The 24,119-nt window shown below is 39.9% G+C and overlaps 1 protein-coding gene across 1 annotated transcript in view; it reads left to right on the top strand.

Annotated features, from left to right (window-relative positions):
• The window catches only part of PLXNC1 (plexin C1), a 60,427-nt gene that overhangs the window by 22,908 nt on the left and 13,400 nt on the right, over positions 1-24,119 (top strand). The window contains exons 7-18 of the mRNA XM_063133782.1: positions 1,729-1,804; positions 3,878-3,962; positions 4,079-4,138; positions 8,020-8,156; positions 8,723-8,902; positions 11,697-11,784; positions 13,570-13,776; positions 13,881-14,078; positions 20,178-20,271; positions 21,410-21,511; positions 22,444-22,547; positions 23,445-23,492. Coding sequence (XP_062989852.1) covers positions 1,729-1,804; positions 3,878-3,962; positions 4,079-4,138; positions 8,020-8,156; positions 8,723-8,902; positions 11,697-11,784; positions 13,570-13,776; positions 13,881-14,078; positions 20,178-20,271; positions 21,410-21,511; positions 22,444-22,547; positions 23,445-23,492 — 1,379 coding nt within the window. The remainder of the gene's footprint in view (positions 1-1,728; positions 1,805-3,877; positions 3,963-4,078; positions 4,139-8,019; positions 8,157-8,722; positions 8,903-11,696; positions 11,785-13,569; positions 13,777-13,880; positions 14,079-20,177; positions 20,272-21,409; positions 21,512-22,443; positions 22,548-23,444; positions 23,493-24,119) is intronic.

Raw genomic sequence — 24,119 nt, 5'->3', positions numbered from 1 at the left:
ATTTGTGTTGTACCCCGCCTTGATCCAGAGGGAGAGGCGGGTAACAAATAAAATTATCATCATCATCATCATCATCATCATCATCATCATCATCATCATCATCATCCCCAATCTGCTACAGTGCTGAGAGGGAGGAAAGGGCTTACATAAGATGTACTGTGTTTCGCCTCTCTCAGCACTGGGGCAAGGATGGATGTGGCTTGGAAGATGGGAGCAGAGCCTGGGAAGAAGCTTGGCAGGTTGAATGGAGAACCCCTTGTAGGCCTTATTTTTTGAGCCATGGGCTAGAGATTTCCCATGCCTGGTTTACAGCAAGTTTGAAGCTACAGGTTTGAAGCTTGCTTGGGAAACAAGCAAGCTTCAAACCATGATTTATAATGGCTTGTTTCCCTGGAAAGATTAAGCACAGTTTAGGGTTTAAACATAACAATGGTGGTTAATTGAAAATGGAAATGTAAGTTCTAATCTCTTCATAGTTACGTTGAAGGAGGAGAGGTGAAGAGGGAACTTACGTTTGCACATACAACACTAAACCATACTTAAGCATCATGTCCGAAGCAGTTCTAAATCATTATTTGTTCACCAGGCATACAGAATAATCATAGTTTGTGTGGGTTCCTTATTCCTCCATCTTCTATGAGTCTTGGTAGATGATATCCCAAACAGCAGCCTCTGTAGAACAACATCCCAAATCATGGTTTGTTGGTTTGCTTGTAATGCCAAGCCACAGTTTGTCTAAACTAGTTTATAAACCAGATCCAGACTATGGTGTCAGATCCTAGTTTGAAAACTTCTTACAAATCATGGTTTGTTGGATGGCGTCAGTTTGGCCATCACAACAAGCCACCATCCTTCAGTGTCTCAGTGAGAGCAGAAACGTGAACTAATGGCAAAATGTAGGTAGATGAAAATGCAGAAATCAATGCAAGGCTAGAATAAATTACAGGTGTGACATCCTCATTTTATGGAATGTGTGCATGTACTTGTGCACTTGAAGGGTGACCTATCGATCACAATGAAATGTGCTCAGGTAGTAGGTCTGCCTAAGTATGCATTTGCTAGAGCAGAGGTGGGCAACACACCGCCCTCCATGGTGCTTTTGTGAACTCTTCCAAATTGTCTCTGCTTCCAAATTTGCCACGGTGCCTCCGGAAGCCTCAGGAAGTGCAATTCTGCTTGGAAACAAGGCACGCATAGTGGCAATTTCAGTGGGGGTGAGGTGCAGCCTCTGGCGGGTTCTGGGGCAGGCATTGCACTTCCTGACGCTCAGAGGTTGCCCTTTGTGGATGAGAGTAGAGTATGTTAAGGATACGGGGGAGTGAGGAGTAGTTTTATCAGTTTTCTGTTGTTCCCAAGATAGATGATGGAGAAATTTATATGTGGTATGAACCTCTGTGACTGTGCTTGCTGCAAGGAAATGAGAGAGTTTCATTGGCTTTGAAAATAAGAGGTTTGAAACTGTGCACTGTGGAGTGCTGTGGTTTGGTGGTTGTTTGTGAGTGGAGAAAGGAGAGAGAAGAGATTGGGCATCGTTTGTGGTTAAAGAGCAAGAAAACCATGGTCCTGTCTTGTGGCGATCTTGTTTTGCACATGCAAGGTTGGGAATAAATAGGGTAAATACTAATACTTTTTTCTTTTCATAGGTTAAAATCAGTCATTTCTAAATTACTCATTATATGTATGGTTGTACTTAATATATTAAAAATGCTCTGTTCTGATTCTTTCCAGTTCAAGTATTACTCTTCTCTGGTTCTCGGAATTTATCAGAAATGCTTGAATTTAATGAGTGCTCATCAAAGAAAATGTAAGATATGTTTACTAATATCTTTGATGTGGGTTTGGGGTGTGTGGCTTTGTAAAGCTTCCTCAGGGTGCTTTCAAACTAGGTGTTTCAGTCTTAATTTAGTTTTGTGAACCGCCCAGGGTGCTTCGGCTATTGAGCGTTATAATGCAATAAAATGTTGTCATAAAATCATTGTTCTGCTAGATCTCCTATCTCTTTTGACTTTTTTGGAACAAACAGAACAATGGTGCAATATCCATCGGGTACATGTCATTTTAGTGCTATTTAGGATGCAATCCTACGCATGTGTAGACAGAAGAAAAGCCCTACAACACCCAGCATGCTGGCTGGAGCATGCTGGGAGTTGTAGGACTTTTTTCTGTCTACACATGCATAGGATTGCGCCCTAAAAGTACAATCTTTGCACATTGTCCATCTAGCTGGGGCGTGTCCAAGTGGGAGGGAAGAAAGCTGGTGAGGCCGAAAGATACATCGTAAGCCACCTTCCTCTGTCCCCTCACCTCCCACCAGAACAGCCCCTTTCCCTCCTCTCCGAGGGTGCTTTTGTGAACTCGGAGAGGAAGCAGGCAAAATTGTTTCCACACCAGCTGTGAGGAGGCAGAGGCAGGGAGCGCAGGCTGCGGGGTCTGAGGTGGGAGCGCTGTCTCTGACCGTGGAACCAGGGATCCAAATTATCTTATGGGCCCCCAGAATTTCTCTAAGGAACATGGGTTTGCTCCATAAAGCATGGTTTTCGTATGTGCAATTAATTTTTCAGGCACATATATACATTTTGGCAAATAATAAGGACCATTAAAAGAAAAGTCAATCTTTTAATTTGTGCTGAAATGTGTTTTTTCTCCTATATTAAAAAAAAGAAAAAATATTTCTTTATTTGCACTTAAAAGAAGAAAAACACAATTTTACTGCAAATTTTAAAATTGGTAAAAATAAATACACTGCTTTTAAGTGTGCTATTAATTTTAGCAGCATGTTTATTTAAATTAATTTTAAAGTAGCACTACAGTGCTTCTTACACAATATTTCCAAAAACTGCACTTAAAGTAACACTTAAACAAAATGCATTTTAGGGAAAATGAAACCACTGATGAAAAAAAGGCACTCTGCTAAAATTTCACACTTATACACAGAGAAGTGTGATGATATGTAGCAGGACGTAGGCCAAAGAAGAGTGTGATGCCTCCTGAAGTGTGTGGGGGTGGGGGTGGGGGGTCAGTGGCAATTCTGCATGTAATAGAAAAAACAATGGCTGTGTAATGCTACAAAGCTGCCAGGCTGGAAGCACTCTCAGTGTAGTGAACAGTTAAATAAAACTTACAGGCGGGTTTTGTTGTTATTTAGCACATAGATAGATAGATAGGCGTGCTATTCCCGTGAAGTTCTGTTTTTCTACAGCATGGTTTTACAGCTCATGTTTCCCTGTAGTTCAGTGGGAGAGCACATGCTCTGCGTGCAGAAGGCCCCAGGTTTGATTCCCAACCTCTCAGGTAGGGCAGGAAAAACTACTGCCTGAAACCCTGGAGAGCTGCTGGTGGCAGTCCATGTTGACAATACTGGGCTAGAGGGTCTACAGGATGGCTGCCAGCAGTTGAGGAAACCATCAAACTACTAGCAGTTGAGGCAACCATCAAATAAATGGGCTGTTTGAAGAGAGTATACTGCCCATGTTCAGAGACAGTATGCCACTGAATCCAGTAGCTGAAGAGCAATGGCATGGGAGGGCTCTTGTTTGTGGGATTCCCAGAAGCATCTGGTTGGCCACTATGGGAGGCAAGATGCTGGATTTGAGGGACCTGTGGCCTGATCCAGCAGGATGTTGTTATGAAGTATTGTGCTTTCCCATGAGGTTCTCCTGCTAATCAAAATAGGGTTTACTTCTTACTGTTGATGTTTATAAATTCAATTTCCCAGTTAATAATAATATTTGTTATATGTAAGCAGATAAAACGTAGAATTGCTATACAGCACTCCAACAAAATCTTTAGGTTCTTATCTTTTCTGACAGCCCCTTCTTGGCTGGGTTTTGCTAGTCCCTGCAAATTGTGCCAACTATTTTTTTAAATGTATTGCTAGATGCTCAGAATGCAATCGTGATGGCTGTTCCTGGAATGCTAGAGAAAACAAATGTGTTGCCTCTACTGTGACTTGTAAAAGAAAGGTAAGAATGACAGGCTTTTATAGCATATTTAAATTACTACATAAATTACTTTTTAATTTAATGGATTATGGTTTTTTAGGTGTTCTTGTCATACAGAAGTATTTCCAATTTTTCAGGTGGACTGCAGTAGGATTATCAATGTATCTGATGGGAAGGATACTTCACGGAGACTAAAGGTCAGCAATTATTGTGAAATGGATCTAAGTTATACCAGAAGTTATAGGAAAACATCCATGTGTTCCACCTTTCCCTGTAACTGATCCAGTTGACTGTCAGTCATATGCTTTCTGGAATTATGGTTTTTCAAAAAACAAATATATCTCTGCACTGCAACACAGTACCTATCCCCCTTTGTGTTGCTACATGTATGCGCTGGCGCTCATCTCTCAGGGTTTATTTGGGGGGGGGGGAACTTCTGGGCCCCATACTCATCTGCCTAGTCCCACCCACTTCTGCTGATACAGATTTGGAACTGCCGTCCCAGGGCACACGTTTTCCTGGAACGGCTCTCCTTTACTTGCGGGAAACATTGATGGCGTGTGCCCTGTGAGCGCTGATCGCGGAAGCTGGGAACCATCGCAATTATCCCTCCTTCGTTGTGAAAGGGCAGTAGGTGTAGATTAGGCCTAAGTGCGTTTTCTCACATTCATCTCTTCTCACCTTTGCTTGTCTTCTCCCTCTAACTCCTTCTGTGCTCTCCTTGTTGCCAAACATTAGAATCTCTAAACTCTTTGGCATAGACCGGTCACTTACTTCTCCCTCTTATCTCCTCAGATTGACTTGGGTATTATCTGAAATTGGAAAGAACTCAGGCCTTAGCTAGACCTAAGGTTTATGCTGGGATCATCCCGGGGTCGTCCCTGCCTGCTCCCGGGATCCCCTGTGTATCATTTACATGAACAGGGATGACTCCGGGACGATCCCAGGATAAACTTTAGGTCTAGCTAAGGCCTGAGTTGATTTGATTAAAAATTGCCCTTGTGTGTCTGTCCCTAAATGACCCTCTGTCCTTCCTTTTGCTTCCTTAGATAGTGGCAGTGGGAGCAGTAGTGAGGTACAAGGAGGGGGAAATAGGGAGCTTTGTGCCTTGCTCCGTTTCCCAAGGTGCAATTATTTCTCTATTCTATTCTATTCTATTCTATTCTATTCTATTCTGTTCTATTCTATTCTATTCTATTCTATTCTATTCACTACTTGCATGGTTCTTTAGGTCCTGGCCCTTAATTTTAGATTTCAGCAGTTCATATCTAATGCTTAGAACTGTCCTACCCAGTAAGGGTACAATTACAAGATCCATTAAGCTGCAGTATGAATTGAATTACAAAGAAGTGGTAATGACCTCTAAGAATACACTGAACATGTTTCATCAAGAATACAAACAGCAACAGTCTTGAATCCTTTTTAAGAGTATGGCATTTCTGTGGTATCCTATCATTGTTATCTTCTTTGGGCATCCCAGTGAGAATAAAAACCCATAAAAAGGGAATTTAAAAGACAAGCATTTTTAAGACTGTAGATAAAAGATACACAATGTCAAATGGAATTGAAAACCTTATGAATGGCTTTCACAAAGTGTACATGGAAATGTATATAAATAGTAAGCTTCATATAAAACAAGTATACAATAGTATACAGAAATAGAAATTCTTTAGAGCAAGTCCTTGCAACCCTTTCAGATACCTGCAATTTAATCTTCTTCCTTGTGCTCTAGAGTCAAACAAGTCATGCAGTTTTGAACTAACAGAAACCTGATGAACTGTCCCACTGATAAAAGTATTTTCCTGTTTATAAATTCTTGTTAAAACCAAGATAAGGCAGATTTTACATATGTGTGATTTAGGTGTGATATGAATCAGTAGGCACATATCAGATGCACTTCCTATTGGTAGCTTTAGCTTCCTTTTCAGCAGCAAACCTTGAAATGCAATTTACATAAGTGTCAGCTGCTGCAGTGGCTTAGCACTTTTGGGACATAGACTAAAATAATTGATTTAAAAGATTCATGAGAAAAGCAAAAAAAACCAATCTTATTATTTCTAAATTGACTGTATAATTCAAATGAGGGCTTTCAATTTATAAATACTATTTAGAAATGTCATTTATATGAAGGATTGTTGCATGTCATCCAGGTATACCCATTGAACCTATTTTCTTACAGTAATTCCATTCCAATGATTGTTTCTGGATGTAAGTATACTTGTTCACCCATGGAAATCATTGGGTTGGATCCAGGTGTAGTCATACTTAGAGTAGATCCATTGAAAACAACAGAACTTTTTAGTCAATAACATACACACCTCATTCTTTTATTTGAATACCTATGCCAATTGTAGATTGGTAGGCTGGTGGATGGACAAAAGTGTGGTAGTAGTGGTAGTGGAGCTTGCTACCACTGCCCTGAGATGATCTCTGACTGCAGGCCTCTCTTTCTTGCTGTGGAGCAAGAGTCATTGAACAGCCTCTCAGCTACCCTCCTTGGGAGCTTATGATTGCTCTCCTAAGAATACAATGTAGAGTGGGAAGGGTGGCCGAGGTGATCGCCTCCATGCTCCCCCCACTCTGCATTTTAGCTAGATGGGCATTTTTGCCCATCTGGCCAAGGCATCGGAACGAGGAGCAAAGGAGGCTGGGGATAGCTCATATCCTGTTTCTGAGTCCCCTTCCTTCCCATGAGAACTCCCTCTTTCCGTCCTCTCCAAGGTTGCTGTCTCCAACGTTTTCTCCACAATAGCTGAGAGGGGGAGAGACTCCGAGGTCAGACCATTGTCTCGGACCTCAGAACCAGGAATCTGAAGTGTCCTATGCCCCCCCCCCCCGGTAGAATCTGTATATAAATAAAAAAATGAGGCTGAAAATTCAGAAGCAACGTAAGAGAAGTGTCAATGTGTCTGAGAACTATGGAGGAGCATTACGGGTTATGCCAGAAAAATGTTTATATGTCGAAACATGACTTATAAAATATTTATTCCTATTGATATGCCTGTTTTATTGATTAGGGTGTTTACAGATGGAGGGTTCCCAGGGCTACCATTCAGAAAGAATTGTGCAGATATTCCAACTTTTGTTTTCCTTAACAGTTTTTCTACAGTAAGAAAAAAGATAGAAGAATTGGTGGAAATACATAGGAGGGTTACAGGTGGCAGACATAGTCTGGACTCCCTGTGAATGATGCAGGACGATGGTGTGATAAAAGCCGTGCCAGGAAGTACCTGGTGAACAGAAATAAACTTGAAATTATTTGGGCATCATTATTGTCTTCTGCTAAGACAACCCTACCAATTTACTTAGGACAAGAAAAATAGTATTAGTGCTACTGGTATTGAAATACTAAGATACATTTGGTTCCCTGCAAACTATAGTTTCCAAATCAGGAGCCAGCATTCTCACCTCCTGTCTCTGGTATGGATTCCCCCTCCCATCTTTTATCTTACTATAGCTTTTCATTACACCTACATCGATACCAGTCATGATCAACAGTACCATGTTCCTTAACTTAAACACAGGTCAAATCTTGAATAAAAGGGGGATCATGATTAGCATTAAGCAAGATTAATGGTGGAGTATGTGTAATGCTAAATCATGATTCAAGCTAACAAGGGATGGCAGGGGGAATTCATGGGTTTCAAGGCTGGCTCTCAAGCTGTGGTTTGCACAGATCATGGACTCTTATGGGTTTGGTTATTTCCTTGTTTTTTTAATTTTTATATTTTATCTCAAGGCAACTGGAAACCAGTAGAAATTGTAGGGTAGAGTTTAACATGCTCTTCTGTAACCTGTACTACAGATAACTTTTAATAGCCACCTATTAAAAAGATTCAGAAATGCATGATTGCATAATTTTATTTAATTCTATTGCCTGGATTTTTATATTTTATCTCAAGGCAACTGGAAACCAGTAGAAATTGTAGGGTAGAGTTTAACATGCTCTTCTGTAACCTGTACTACAGATAACTTTTAATAGCCACCTATTAAAAAGATTCAGAAATGCATGATTGCATAATTTTATTTAATTCTATTGCCTGGATATTTCATTCTGGTTTTATTTTGTTTCCAACAGCCCATGAGGATTACTTCCATTGAACCAATGTGGATATCAGCATTAGGCAAAAGTGAAGTCCTAGTCATAGGAGAAAACTTTACAGGATCAAACATGTTGATGGAGATAACTGGAACCAGTAGTTGCAAACCAGATGAGTGAGTCAAAATAACACCATCAAGTTTTATCTTTGAAATGCATTTATTGCACAGACGCTTAATCAGGAGAATGTTTGGAATGGTGATTCGACTATGCAATCAAAATGGGTGTCTTCCAACTGTTAGATTTAAACTTGCTTATATTTCATGCTACCTCGGAACATGGAACTGTTTCTATTGCTTGTTACGTTAGTCCCAAGAGCATAACTTTATTGATAACTGGGGAATAGGATTCATCATAATTATTCCTGCTGTTAGCTTGCACATAATGTCTTTGGAATGTCCTTTATCTTTAACAGTTGCATAGAAAAGAGAATTTCAGCTGGTGTCATTTGAATGCATGCAGCCCCTGGTGAAATTTCTAGAGTGACCAGATACAAAAGAGGGCAGGGCTCCTGCACCTTTACTGTTGTGATGAAGAGGGAATTTCAAGAGGAGCTGCATGCATACAAATGACACCTACTGAAATTCCCTTTTCTATGCAGCTGTCCTCCTCTTCATATGGTCACCCTATTCTTGAGACAAAATTATACTTTTTGATTTAAACAATATCTTTCTTCCTTCAGGATACCTGCCACCGAGGTGCTAAATCGCACACACATGAAATTCTGTTTACCACCAAGTCGCAAAGAAGTCAAGAGCATATGCATAAAGGAAAATGGGTTTGAGTGTTCACCCCCTGTGACACTACATTATGTCTCTCTCCCTGAATGTTTCGAGATCTTTCCAAATATTTCCTGGGAAAGGTAATGTCGTCTTCTTCTTCTTCTTCTTCTTCTTCTTCTTCTTCTTCTTCTTCTTCTTCTTCTTCTTCTTCTCTGAATTATTTTACTTCTTACTAAAAATTACTACATTGTACATAAATGTTTTATTAATATTTTTATTGAAATAATTTTTATTTCATTTTCCCCTTCTGAAACAGAGTCACTCACAGCAGCTTACAAAATATAAAAACAGAAACAACAATAATTAAAACACATTAACTAGCCAAAAGCTGAAGCAAACACAACAAATGAAAACTAACAATCAATAAAGTTAAGCAACAGCAGAGTCAAATGCTTGTATAAAAAGGAATGTCTTTACTTGCCGGTGAAACGCAGCTTAACCTTTTGGGAGATTAGGGCATGGAGTTTCACATATGAGGGAGCTACAAAAGAGAAAGCCCTCTCGTGTGTGACCACCAAACATGCTTCTGAAGGCAACAACACATGCAAGAGAGATGCAAATACTGGTCTTAAAGGATGGGCAAGTTCACATGGAAGGAGACAGTCCTTCAAGTAATATGTTAAACAGTTCAACGACATCAATAGATCTTTCAGCTTTATAGCCCAAGCTCCCTTGCATTACGATCTGGTTCAGAGTTGCTGCTCGTGGTGCAAACCCAAGATATTGGGTGAGCATCAGAGACAGGAGCTTTTCTGTGGCAGTGTGGTGGCCCAGTTAGTCAGACCCCTCTCTTTGAGGTGGTGGTGGTTGTTACTAGAAGGCTTTTTTTGTATAATTTTAGATCTTACTCCTTGATATTACCTGTGGTTTTAACATATTTTTATTGCATTAATGCCTGTGATTCTTTGTTTTGTATTGCAAATTGCTTGTTGCTGCTGTTGTATTTTATTATTGTTTCTTATCTATGCTGTTGGCTGCTTTGAAGACGCATGGGACAGAAATAAATTATTATTATTAAACTTGCAACTAAATAGGAGACTGAATTGGCAGCTATCCTCTCCAAGCAAACAAGCTGCCAAATTCTGTACCAGATGCAACAATAAACTTGTGGTTTGTGGTAGCAATTAATTCATTCCAGTTAATTTGTAACATGTTACTCTTGGATGGCCTTGTACCAGGATTTTCACTGATGGAACTGAAGACCTGTGATTCTAAAGCAGCTGCATGCCTCTGACTTTCCAATAGACAAATATCACAGTAAAAGAAAGAATAATTTACTGCTAGTGACCCAAACAACACTTACTACGCAAATATCAGCACTAACTGTAGAAAGGTATTATAAATACATGAGAAAGTATAAAACATTTCCCCCCCTCTCTCATAATATTAGAACCTGGGGTCATCCCATGAAGCTGATAGGTAGGAGATTCAGGACAGATAAAAGGAAGTACTTCTTTACACAGTGCATAGTTAAACTATGGAATTCGCTACCACAAGTTGGAATGATGACTTGTGATGACTCAATTAAATGATGACTGTCAATTAGGATGGCTTTAAAATGGGATTAGACAAATTCATGGAAGAAAAGGTTTTCAATGGCTACTAGTTATGGTAGCTATTTGTGGCTTCCAGTATCAGAGGCAATATGCCTCTTCCTTTCGTAGGCTCTCCATAGGCATGTGGTTGGCCACTGTGCAAACAGATTGCTGGACTAGATAGGCCTGAGCCAGCACAGCTCTTCTTATATTCTAAAAAGGGACAATATATGTTTCAGATGTCTGCAGTTACGATATTATGGGTGAATTACAGTATCTGATACAGCCACTGTATTGATAATCTTTTTTTGTATCTGAAGCCTGGTAGAAAAATGAAAAACAGCCCTAGTCAGTCGTTCAAAAAGGGATTAAAATCAGTGTGAGGGGAGGGGGCCCTTAGCCCCACCCTTTTCACTCACTATGTTTGTCGCCCTCAACTTGTCTGTCTGAAAAGAAGAGGCTCTATCCATAAGGGCTCTCCATGCAATTTAGAAACCTATTTTTATAGCGGTCTCAAATGTTGTTGAGAGCCACCACAAGTAGAGGACGACCTAATTTTCAGACAGTTTCCCTCCACCAGTAGAGGGCGACTAATGCAACAAGGCAGAGGCGTGTGGTGTTTATTTTAATCCCTTTTTCTGAATAAGGCTAATGTTTTACAGTTATTTGGATATAAAAATCTATAGAAAGTCTTGAGTGGACCCTATTAAATGTGTTGGCATCTATTTGTCAAGCTAGGCAGGGTCCAGTATATGAAAACTCTTAAAAGAAAAAAGCCTCAACAGAAAAGCTATGAATATAAAATTCAGGGCAAAAAGATTATATGTATTCTCTCTCTCCTCTCTCTCTCTCTCTCTCTCTCTCTCTCTCTCTCTCTCTCTCTCTCTCTCACACACACACACACACACACACACACCCACCCACACCCACCCACACACCCACACACACCACAAACCACATACTCATTCCACAAACCATTCTCTGTAAAGTGTTAATTATTTCAGATTAGCATTTGGTTTTTGTGGATAAATTTGCTTTGCATTCATACCTTGAGAAAGCTAGGAATATCAGATATACCCCACTGTAAATACCTTCAGAATTGCACTTTACTTATTTTTGTTGGTAGATAATACCAACGTTAAGCTTTTATTGCTAGTATCTGTTTTTTGAATGTTTGCTGTCGTATTACATTGTGGTTTGTTGTTGTTGTTATATGAGTTTTTATGTGAGGCACCTTTGGAAGGGTTTTGCCCTGAAAGGCAGCCTAGAAATATTTTAAATGAATAGAAAAATAAATGAAATAAGCCTATTCCTCCCCACTCTTTTTAAATTTTTGTAGTGGAGGTCGCAGCATGACCATACGTGGGAAATATTTAAATATCACAGATACAGTGATTATTTTAAATGAATTGGATCAAAGGTTGACAGTAAGTATTATATTTTGTTTTGTTTTTCCAAATCTTTGATTAAATGGCTCAAAACTTATATTGAGGCGTTTCTCTTTCTGTTGAAGTTGCCAGACAAATTGAAGGTACTTGGAAAGGATTCTTTTCATTTTGATGAGCAAATAGGCAAGGTTCTGACAAACCTTGTAAACCAGTTATACTTAATTATACATGTTATAGTTCTGACAAATAGAAAGCAAACAGGATGCTTCCTACTTGATAATTACTCCAATTGTTGATTTCTGTAGCATGAGTATTCTGACTTGTATCTAATTATATCATTCTGCTAGCCCAAAGCTTATACCACCTGCAGAAACCCCATTTTCATCCTTGTGCAAGTGTCAAATCCATTATCCAAAATCAATTCCATTTGCACAAATACTTTCACAACTCATTCATTATACTAGCTGTTGCTTGCACTAGTTGTGCTAAGTTTTCCACTCTTGCAACTACTAGTAGAACGATGCTGCCTCGTACTTCTCCTGCCAGTGCTGGGGTACATCTCCTTTCTGACCCAAAGGCTGCATTGGGTGTCTGCTGGAATGGTGGTAGCCACACATGTGTGTGCTTATGCACACATATATGCGTGCAATTTCAAATACAACATACAACTCACACACATTACTCACTTACTCAAATCCAACTCATACCCAAGAGCATTTCAGAGACTTGGCACTTGCTTTGATCAGATAAAACCAACACTCCTCCCAGAGACCTCAGTTCCCAAATTAGCCATCCAGGACTCCTGGCTGCCAGCCTTTCTCTCTCTTTTAATCCACTGTCTGGCTGAAGGATCCTGACATCTCACACACTGTTACCTGGGACTTTTTGAGTCAGGAAGAAAGAGAAAAATGTTCTAGGGGGAGAGACTATAATTCCTGCCATAGAAATCCTATGCATCTATTGCTTTTAAATTATATATTGTTTTAACTTGGATTATGGTTGAATTTGTTTTTAACTGTGTATATTTATTGTTTTATACTGTATGTTTTTATCTGTATGCCGCCTTGAAAACTTAGTGATATAGGGCGGAATATAGATATTTTAAATAAATAAATAAATAAATATTTCTAGAGCATCCTAGGAAGTAGGCAGGACACTTCAAGTGCTGCCTCCTAGAATACTGTAGGGATGTTCTAGAAGCAAATGTTTTGAGGAGAAATCTATTGAGAGCTTATTGGGCTGGAGAAGACTCTCTTGCATCTCAAGAGAGGTGCTGGGGCTCAGGACCATTGAAATGGAGGTTATGGGTTCTCCCTCTCTGGAGGTTTTTAAGAAGAGGCTGGACAGCCACCTCTCATGGATGGTTTAACTGGTTTTGCTGCACATTGCAGAGGGTTGGACTAGATCAGTGGTTCTCAACCTGGGGCACTCCAGATGTGTTGGACTGCATCTCCCAGAATGCCCCAGCCAGCAGAGCTGGCTGGGGCATTCTGGGAGTTGTAGTCCAACACATCTGGAGCGCCCCAGGTTGAGAAAGGCTGGACTAGATGATCCTTGTGGTCCCATCCAACTCCACAGTTCTATGGTTCTATGTCTGAATAACTAGTTTAAGTATTCCATGTTAAGTATTTTTAAGGCCTATTGTGTAAATAACTAAGTACTAAGTTAAATCTCTCTGAAGTCAGTGGGGTTTAAACTGTCTAACTGTGCACAGAATTGCAGCCAAAGTGATATTACCTGCATTTTAACAGTGCCTGCTATATAAGTCTTGCCATGCTTTTTTTTTTAGTATTTACTTTTTTCCTTTCCTTTTCTTTTTTTTAGCAATTTACATGCCACAGAAGTAGTGTTGAATGTAAATTTACAACGCCAGCTTTTAAGGCTGAGAAAGGAACTGAAATCGCTAACGTTGTCTTATACATTGAAAACAGCTATATACCTTGCGTCCAGTTTCAATATCATACGGATCCTCAATTTATTCACTATGAACTGACAACTGATTTAGAACCAGAGCTGGAGTTAAAAATACATGTAAGTTTAAACAACAGCAACAAAATCTTCTCTTTTAAACATTCACATCATTTGTATTTTGCTGCATGTTTTTCATTTCATTCTATGTTGCCATTTATTTCCAGAAAGAAAATGACAACTTAAATATTTTAAGAAGTGAGATTGAAATTTTTCTGTCTCATATGGCTGGTAACAAATTGATAAATATAACTTTCACAATCCAAGATATTTCGGACACTACATCTCGTAGCATTATACACTGCAGAGCCAAACAGGAAAAGAATTCTACTAGCAAGATTGATACGTCCAGTGTGAAAGTTTATGTGAGTAAAAACTTTATGGTGTGTGTGTGTGTGTGTGCAATTAAATCTTATTAATTCTAAATTATATTTTAAGTTTTGACTTTTCATATTCTGAATGTGCCAGGTATTATATAGTCCTGCTGGAAACAGACCACAACATTGTGATCAGCTAGATAAACAATTGTCTGCCCTCAGTTCTGTGGGCTATTCTCAGATCTCATGAAGAAATTACATGGCATCCTCTGCTTCTTCTAAAGTGCAATTAAAGTCATAGGCAGCAAAGTCACTGCAACTTCTCAGAGCAGAAGAGTGTGCTTTTTAGTCACTAATCTTCAGTGGCTGAGAAATACTTTGCAGTTTGTGTACGTACATATGTGATTGTAGTTGCTTCACACATGTTCAGATGTAACTGTAACTATCATTATGTAAACAAGCCTAAGTGACCTAAGTAAGGCTTGCATGCTCCCTGCCTCCTCTGGTGTGGCCATGAGAAGGACATTGAAAGATTTTGCCTCAATTTTTGACAATGTGCAGTTTAGCAATATGTCCAAGCTAGACAAAAAAAAGTTAGTCTTAACTATGGTTTACTGAAATAAGCCAAGTTTAAACTTTGCTTTATAAAGTTGGCTTGTTTCAATAAGTCGTACTTGAGATGAACTGCAGTTTGTCCAGATAATTTTAAACTGTGGTTGGTATTAAAAAAAATAGACACAATAACATAAGAATAGCTATGCTGCAGCGACTTGCTCATGTAGTGGCCAAATAGATCCTATGGGAAGCGCACAAGTGGGACATGGGTGTATTATTAACCTCCCACTCATGTTCTCCAGCAACTGGTATTCAGAAGCTTCCAAATGTCTCTTCATGGCTATGCCAGGAGAGGAGAGGAGAGGTGAAGAATGTGAGCGAGATCCTCACCTATGCTTGTTTCTGCAATGATAAACCATTGTTTATTATTACACCTGAATGTAGCCCTGATGTGGAAGCTAAAATGTTGGTTTGCTAAAGATCTTGTGTGGGTACTATGGGCTGATAATAGTACCCACTCTAGGTTTTAAGTAGGGATGTTGGATGATTACATTTGGGGGCGGTGAAGTTTGACAGATTTTTTGGTTTGGCCCTGTGAATTTTGTTCCATTTTTTTTGCTGGTGTCAACTTGCTCTGTAGGAAGTTGAGCCAGTATGTGGATTTCCTGTGTGTGTGTGTTTTAATGGCTGCAATTTGTGCATTTTTTCTCCAGGTTCCACCATTTATGCATATTGTAATTTGTGCAATTTATTTTATTGGATCTTGAAATGTGCTCAAACGTTGTCATAATTTTCTTTTTTAAAAAAATTAATTGCCACTCTCTTGCCATAAATCCCCACACACACCTCTAGGAAAGTGCTACCACCGTTACTGCAAATGGGAGCTGGAAAAAGTGGGGTGGAGGCTACATCTGTGTTAAAAGAACTTGCTTGAGACTTGGGCAAGTGTGCAATGGAAGCAGGGTACCCCCAAGTGTCCGTTCAACACTTTAAACCCTGAAGATCAAATTGCTAACTGGGCAAACTGGTCCCTTTTTCCTGACCCTGTTAGTGGATAATTTGTACATGCATTGACATTCAAGGTTTGGTGTTGAAGTGACTCTTGGGGGTACCCTGCTTCCATTAAAATAAGGAAGAGAGAAGTGTGTGTGTGTGTGTGTGAAAGAGAGAGAAAGAATTTCTATATATATTTCTTGTTGTAAGCTTCGTTGGTAGGGCTCCTGCCAGGAAAGGTGGCCTAGAAATATGTTATTTTTTTACCAAAAGGCAGGAAAACACATTATTTGGGGTATCAACATATAAAATTAATTGAAATATAGAACAAAAAGGGTTAAAACTGTATGAAAAATGCTATATAGTTTAACAAGACAGAAAGCCATATGATTGCTCTAAAACTGTAAAAGCACACACATCATATCTCTGAAATTAATATAGGGCAAATACTTTTTAATGTTTTCAATTTTGTTTCTGATTACTTTTATGTTCCAAGTCATTTGTGTGCAACACAAATGTAATATTCAATGTAAGTACTATGTTTAATGTCACTTTTGTGTTCTCCAGTTTCTCAGATTACCCAAAGGGGTTGAACTCAGATCTTGACTTGAACAATTTAAGCTTTGATTAGATAAGACTGAGAGTGCTCGCCTTTCCTGTACTGCTTGTATAAATAGGAACAAAGTCATTCATGCTTGGAGACACAGCACCTCAACAAATGGAGCTAGAATAAGATGCAACTTGTTTCATCAATTGATTTCAACATGAAGAATTTACTTTTAATATTTTAATACAATTGTAGATCAGTTGGATGGCTTCCATCTCAGGCACCCAGCTACAGGGCACTTTGTTTTCCAGACAGAGGAAGAGGAGAAGGTTGCTGCAATAGCAACTGAGTAGGGGAGGGGCAGAAACGACATACCAGTGTTCAATATGCTGTTATGTTAAGGATAGATGCTAATGGAGCCAACGGTGCATTCACAGTTACGATGCTTGAGGAATTCAGTTTTTCTATGTATGAAAGGACCCTGAGTTGGATCCAGTGCTGTAATTCCACTGATGGAAGAACTTCAATCAGCAGAACCGGAAAAAGGGCGCTTTCCAACCATGGCCCCCTCCCTCCTGCAGCCCCTTTACACTGGAGGACTGGGAAACCTTCTGGTGCAGATTTTAGGGAGGTGCAGAGGGCTGCAAGAGGGAGGAGAAAGGGAGAAAGTCACATAGCACTAGTTAGCATAACATTGGTTTTGACCCCTTATTTGCATCTCCCAGAGTAATATCCGGATTGGAATTTAGCTTTCCACTGCATTTCACTCTTCTACAAATGCAAGCTTTTTTTGCAGCTTAAAGAAATCATAATAGGATATTCAGTTGCAAATACATATTTTGAGAGGGCATTTGTGTGTGGCAGTGGGAGTAAAAACATTGGAAAGTGACATGGAGCACAAATAGACAGATTTGTCCCCACCCTAATTCACAGCACTTTGAGCTCATTGTCATAATGTTAGTCTTCAGACTTCCACAAATTATTGAATTGGCATTCTGGCCACATCTGTCTTCAGCCTTACAAATTAAGCTCTGTGCAGTGATTCTCTGTGTCACCATGATACATGTGATTTATAAACTAATCTTTGGAAGGGAACCCACATAACTTCACTTATCTGTCTAGAGGGTCATGACTTTTAAAAGGCATGAGTACGATCCAGACAGAAGATGGTGGTGGTGTTTGTTTGGTTTGTGGTTCTTAATTTTACTGCTCTTTCTGATGATGATTACTTGACTTTAAAAAAAGATGCAGGGTGCACAAGTGTAAAATGTGTGGGCTTCTTACATAAAAGGCAAAGTAGGTACCATTAGTGGTAAGCAAGAATTTTCCAGTTCTTCTTGCTCCTATCTCATTTTGAAGGATGAGGATTACATTTTATTGGGCTATATGCAATGGACAATTACATATAATGTCTAATGCACAGATATGAGATGGAGCCCAATGTGTGACCCACCAATTGTATTCACTTTTCCCAGTCTGTGAAAAGACCTTAAGGTCTCCAGACACGGAGGTTTCCAATTATCCAGTGCAGGGTGGAAAGAGTGGCAAAGGTGATCTTCATCTCCTTGATCTCCAACACTGCATTTTATTTTTTTGGCTAGATGGGCTTTTTTGCCCATCTAGCAATGGCACTTTGTGAGATAAAGAAGGAGGCTGGTGAGATCTCAGGATAGCTCGCATCCCGGCTTCCCCAGTCTCCTCCACTCCCCACTCACTGAAACAACCCCTTTCCCCTTCTCTGAAGTTGCTTTTCTGAGCTTAGCCCAGCCCGTGCAGTTTTTTTCTATGCTAGCTGTGAGGGCTAAGGATGGGTGGCTGGACCTCCAACTCCCCGTTTCAAGGTTGGAGCACTGCCTCTGACCTTGGAGAGAGGAATCCCCTTCTCTCTAGCAGCACCCACCCTCTGGAAAGCCCTCCTTTTGCAGTTTGGGAGGCAGAAAATGTAACGTCTTTTAAATGCCTCCTGAAAAAACACCTTTTCACACAGGCTTTCTCTGGGCTATAACTGCTGCTGGGTTTTCCCTTTGGCTTTACATAGTACTCTTAAACTTCTTAAAGTTTTAGTGTGTCCTGTTATGTTATATGCTATAGTTTTAATTGTGAACTGCTCAGACAGCCTTGGCTATTGGAAAGTACAAAAATATAATAAATAAATATCCTCTGGCCCATCAAACAATGTCGAAGGGCCATTAAGATTGCTCTCCCTGACTCTGTCTGTATTCCCTCCCTCTCTGCCTCATCTATTTATAATGACCCATCATTAAAATTTATGTATTATTTTATTACTTATTTATACTGCCCAACAGCCAAGGCTCTCTGGGTAGTTTACAATTAAAACCATAGTATACAAAATCAAGATTTAAACTTTATAACTTTAAAAATGTCATATAAAACCAGAATACGTTACAATCCAGGGAAAGCTTGAATAAAAAAGATATATTTTCAGGAGGCATTTGAAAGATATTACATTTTCTGGGGGGCCCCCGAACCACACGAGGATGGGTTTTCCAGAGGGTGGATGTGCTACAGAGAAGACCCACCATCAAGGTCCTTCATGACAACACTGTGTTTGTCTGGGTGTATACAAGGAAAGGCAGTCTGCTAGGTATCCTGGTCCCAAGTTGTTTAGGGCTTTATAGGATATAATAGCATAACCTTGTACGTGGCTAAGTAACTAACATGCAGCCAGTGCAGTTCTTTTACCACCGATTTTCTGTGGGCAGAGCTAGGCATCCCAGGGAACGCCCTAGCTGCTGCATTCTGCACAAGCTGCAGCTTCTGAACTACACACATGGGTAGATCCACATAGAGCGTGATATAGTAGTATATCATGAAAGACCATGGCTAGCCTATCCCTATCCAGGAACGGGCGTAGCAACTGAAGTTGATAATGGGCTACTGAGGCCACCTGGGTCTCCAGTGACAAAGATGGGTCCAGGAGTACCGCTAAACTACAGACTTACCCTTTTAAAGGGAGTGCAACCATTCAGAATAGGCAAATACCCTAATTCTCAGACCTGGGAACCACCAACCTACAAGGCCTCTGCTTTATCGGGATTCAGCTTCAGTTTGTTGGCCCTCATCTAAGCCATAGCTGTCTCTAGGCACCAGGTCAGAATGGGCACGGCCTCTGCTGATTCAGATATTACAGAGAAACAGAGCTAGGTGTCACCAGCATACTGGTGACACCTTGCCCCAAATCTCCTGATGACCACTCTCAACGGCTTCATATAGATATTGAATAACATTGGGGACAAGATGATGCCCTGTGGCATGCCACAGTTCAGCTGCCATGAAGCTGAAGTGCAGTCACCCAATGCTATCCTCTGGAACCAACCCCGCAAGTAGGAGTTGAACCACTGTAAAACAGTGCCTCCAACTCCCAACTTATGAAGGCAGTCCAGGAGGATACCGTGGTCAACAGTATTGAAAGCCATTGAGAGATCAAGAAGTAGTAACAGGGTCGCACTCCCCCTGTCTCTGTCCCAAAGAAGGTCATCTGATATGGCGACCAAGGCCAATTGCATCCCAAAACTGGGCCTGAATCCAGATGGGCAAAATAGATTCCAGGGTGGTTTATGACAATACAACAATTAAAATACAAACCAAATAAAACAATCGATCAGCATAGTGATGGAAGATAAAAGTTCAAAACACAGTACCGTAAATGCCCAGATAAATAAAAATATTTCCCCTGGGTACTAAATGATAGTAGTGTTGGTGCCCGGTGAGCCTTTCTTGTGAGGGTATTCTACAACTTGGATAACACAACTAAAAAGTCACCTCCCATGACCTTGTCAATTCCCTTGTTCATATTTGTCTCTATGTATGTTTTCAAAGGTGAGGGTTGGCAAAATTTGATCTATTTTCAGTAATTAAATTTTTATTAACAGTTATTCCTCTTTCTGAGTTACCATTCAGTAAGAAAATAGTAACTTGTGCTGCTTCTTTTATCCCCATAAACAAGTTGTTGTTTTTACTGCCCATAGTTTGTTACCATTGTATATGTAATAATCTCTTTCTACTCATTCAATTTCTTATTTATTCACCAGGTCAAGGTGGGAAACCTTGTGCATGAAGTTCCAAATGAAGCACGCAACTATTCATTCTTGTACGTCTTTTTGCTAATCCCTGTAGTAATTGCAGGTAAGCAACAGTATACCTGTCTTTAGTTCTGCATTTGTTAAAAGCAGTATGCATAGGTGATGGTGGTCAGTGAGGCTAGACTAAGCCACCCACTGCTGTCCAGTACCATGACCAGGTAAGCCCAGTTGAACCCAACAGAGAGGGGATCTACTAGAGAGCACTTTCCCCAGTGCCATTTCATAAGTGGAGCATACAGGCTCAGACTATTGGCTCATCTGGTTTCGTACTGCTTACTCCAGGGTGGGGAACCTTTGGAGGTCAGGGGTTGCATTGCCTCATGGAACTCACTTGGGGGGAGGGCACACCAAGCACCTTCAGCCACCGAATTTGCCACATACACCCCCCCCCCCTGAATTTGTTGCTAAACGTGCTGTTGCTGTGGCAGCAAAAATCACAGCAATTTTTCAAGGAAACAAGATGTATGGGGCATACACACTTATTTCCAAGCAGAATCCTGCTCCTGGAATCATGATTCTGCTTGCAAACCAAGCACATGCTCCTTGCATGCCATGGTTCCTTGCAAAATGGCTGTTATTTTTGCCATCACTGCTGCAGAGCAAGTTCAGCAGCAGTAACGGAGAACACAGCTCACCACCTATGAAAACTACCATGGGGGGCACTTGTGGCCCACAGGCTTCTTGTTGCCCACCCCTGGTCTACTCTAATGAGCAAAACCTCTCTAAGGCGGACCTGATGCTGTTCTGTGATTATTTTAAGTGAAAATGACAGAGATTGAAGCTAGGACCTTCTGCATGGAAAATTTAGTGAATTATCCAGACGTGTATGTCTGCCAATAGAATGGCATCCATGAGTGGAATGGATCCCTTTCTACTCCTACAGCTCCCTATGCCCCCCATTTATGCTCTTGAGGGTTTGGAGGACCCTTCTGGAACAGATTTTGGCCCTGCAGGGGAGAAAAGGGGAAGTTCCATTACATGAGCAGAAGTCAGTTCACACAACAGTGGGTGTCGTCCATGGCTTCTACTACTGAGCTATGGACTCATTCCTATTTCTCAACTTTTCTCAGTCCACCAGATGTTTCTTTTTACATAGATGTTATATGTTAGAAGATATTGTGAAAATAGGTATAGTTTGTTCATACTTCTGTATTAATTCAATATTGACATTTTTTTCTCAGTTGCAGTTTTTGTGACCCAAAGAAAATCCAAGCAGTTAAACCGAAAACTGAGTGAACACCTGGAACTATTGGAATTTGAACTTCGTAAAGAGATACGTGAGGGTGGGTTTCCCTAGGTTTACTTTGGGGGTAAGGATTGAGACCCAGGTGTGTTCATGTAGTATGCATTAGTAGATATTGCTTTCCATGTGGTACTTTTCCTTAGTTATAAAACACAATTTCCAGAGGGGTTGCTGTGTTAGTCTAGTGCAAAACAACAGCCTACATAGAAATTTGTGACACCTTAAAGATGAACAAATTTATTCTGATATAAGCTCTTGTAAACTATAGCATACTTCACCAGAGGCATGAAGTGTTCACGAGACTTTCAGATACACATTGCAATTCTCCCCAAACCCTTCCACACACACACCTTGTCTACTATATTTGAAACTCTTGATTAGACTTCCATGTACATGAATAGCTGGGCTATAGTCCACAAAAGGTTATCCAGAATAAATTTGTTCATCTCTAAGATGCCACAAGACTCTTTGTTGTTTATAAAATACAGAATTGTGTATTTTTTAGTATCAGTATTAGAGTAATGCAGTGGTACTGGAGGCAAGGAGTAGCTGGGTCAGCACCATGCAGGCTTACAGCAATTGACCAGTGCTCAGTGTTAATTGCAGTTGACCAGTGCCCAGGTGATGTCAGTGCCCACTGACATCACCTGCCACTTGCCATTCAACAGCTGTGTGACGATTCGGTGCTGTCCCAGTTGCCCCTCCCTCCTCTTCCACCTCGCAGTCAGTGGCAGCTATTTTCTCCTGTCATCCCACTGCATTGTGTGCAACAATTTCGTTCAAGAAAACCAAACACTAAAAAGCATATGCAATCAATATTTCACATTCCACAAAAAACGGCTGGGCACAGAGATAATGTATACTGTGAAAACTGTCTTTGATAACTACTTTCCAGGATCATATTGAAAGCTGTAATTAAGTTAATGCTATATTATAAAACCCAGCACTCCAGGGGATCTTTCTTTGTTGCAGGGTTTGTTGAACTACAGACGGAAGAATTGGATGTGGTTGATAGTTTTGGAACAATTCCCTTCCTCGACTACAAACACTTTGTTCTTAGGACTTTCTTTCCAGAGGTAAATTACTGCTGATCTTTTTGTTATAAACCAATTGAAATGGTCCAAATAGCTAACATGCAGTGGCATTGCATACAATTAATGACAAAATGAATGTTTTTTTAATGGCTTTCCAACATTCCCATGGTAACTAACGCACACAGCTTTGATGTTGTACCTGTCTTATGGAATAACATTTTATGAAGTCTCTTTCCAGTTTTCCAACTCTTCTTCATTACCTACTTTATTTCTTTCACACGATTACATCTATTTCCCCCCCTTTTACTTTCTCCCAAAATCTCTCTTACTAATCATTAATAATGGTCATAATTCAGCCCTGTGTTGCACACTGAGGGCCTGGAAGCTAATGAGAGGCTACCAAGAGATGGTAGGCTAGCCCACAGTTTCTTTCCTATCTTGTCTGTTGCTTCTCCTTTCCGTTCCTCAGCTGCTGATGTTTGGTGGTGCACTGTGCCTTTAGGCACATTCAGTGAATAGCTTTCTCACAGAGTTACGCCTGGTATGAACTTAGGTTTCTGAATGCACCCAGAGAAAGACCAGGTCACCTCACCACATCAGATGATGTAACAATCCATTAAAAAGTCAGCTTAACTAGTTGACTTCAACCCAGAAAATCATTGTGTGAATCCACACCCTAAGTTTGCTTATATTTTAAACCTGAATAGTGTGGAGCAGTTTGTGTTAAGGTCTTTCTGTGAAAAATAATGTGCTCATTGCATAGCTTTTCTATTCTGTATACATAGTCAGTTTATTCTAACTCAGTTTTCCTTCTTGTAGAATAGGTAACTTAACCACATGGAAAAATCCAAATCTTCACTGCTTTTTATATTTTATATTTATCTGTTTTGCAGTCTTTTGAAGTTTCTAACAATAACATCAACGGCTCTTTTATTTTAGGCTGGAGGCACGTCATCTATCTTTATTGAAGACTCCAATGAGCCCCTTGTAAGTATTTTACATGTAATTTTAGCTCCTTTGCAAAGGTAGGCAACTGGTTCAGCAGAAAGAAACTTTAAGTAGAAAGATTTATTTCATGTTTCTAGTGCATTTTTATTGTGATTTTGTACTGTATTTTCCTTTAAATGAATGTACAGAGAATGCAGCAGCTAAATTTTATAAATAAACTCAACAAATCATGAGCTCAAAGCTAGCTAATTTTCATACATAGAGGCACATAATTCACAAAATTTAAAATATTGCAAGCACAACACAAATAAAAAAATATTAATCCAGAAAACAGTCTCGTAGAGGATGTTTGTGTAATAACAATTATTAGTGCAACATCTGTTGGCTGGGGATGACCAATAATTAATTTGGATGATGTGATTTAATCTGATTTACTATGGCTATAATGAGTTTTTATTAAGGTAGCTACCTATTCTGAAGCATTGTTGATAGGGCAGGTTATATATCTGAATGAAGATTAGAAGGTTTGAGTGAAAGGTTAAATTAAATATTACATTTATTATACATCTGCAAAGCTTTGATATAAGGGTGCTATACAAAGTGGTAATTTCTAATTCCTCACACTCTCTTTTTTTCCAGGGAACTAAGAGTGTAGTAAGTCTGGAA

This window comes from Elgaria multicarinata, chromosome 9, assembly GCF_023053635.1.
Source record: "Elgaria multicarinata webbii isolate HBS135686 ecotype San Diego chromosome 9, rElgMul1.1.pri, whole genome shotgun sequence".
Lineage (NCBI taxonomy): Eukaryota > Metazoa > Chordata > Lepidosauria > Squamata > Anguidae > Elgaria > Elgaria multicarinata.
This window is presented reverse-complemented; position numbering and strand designations above follow the sequence as displayed.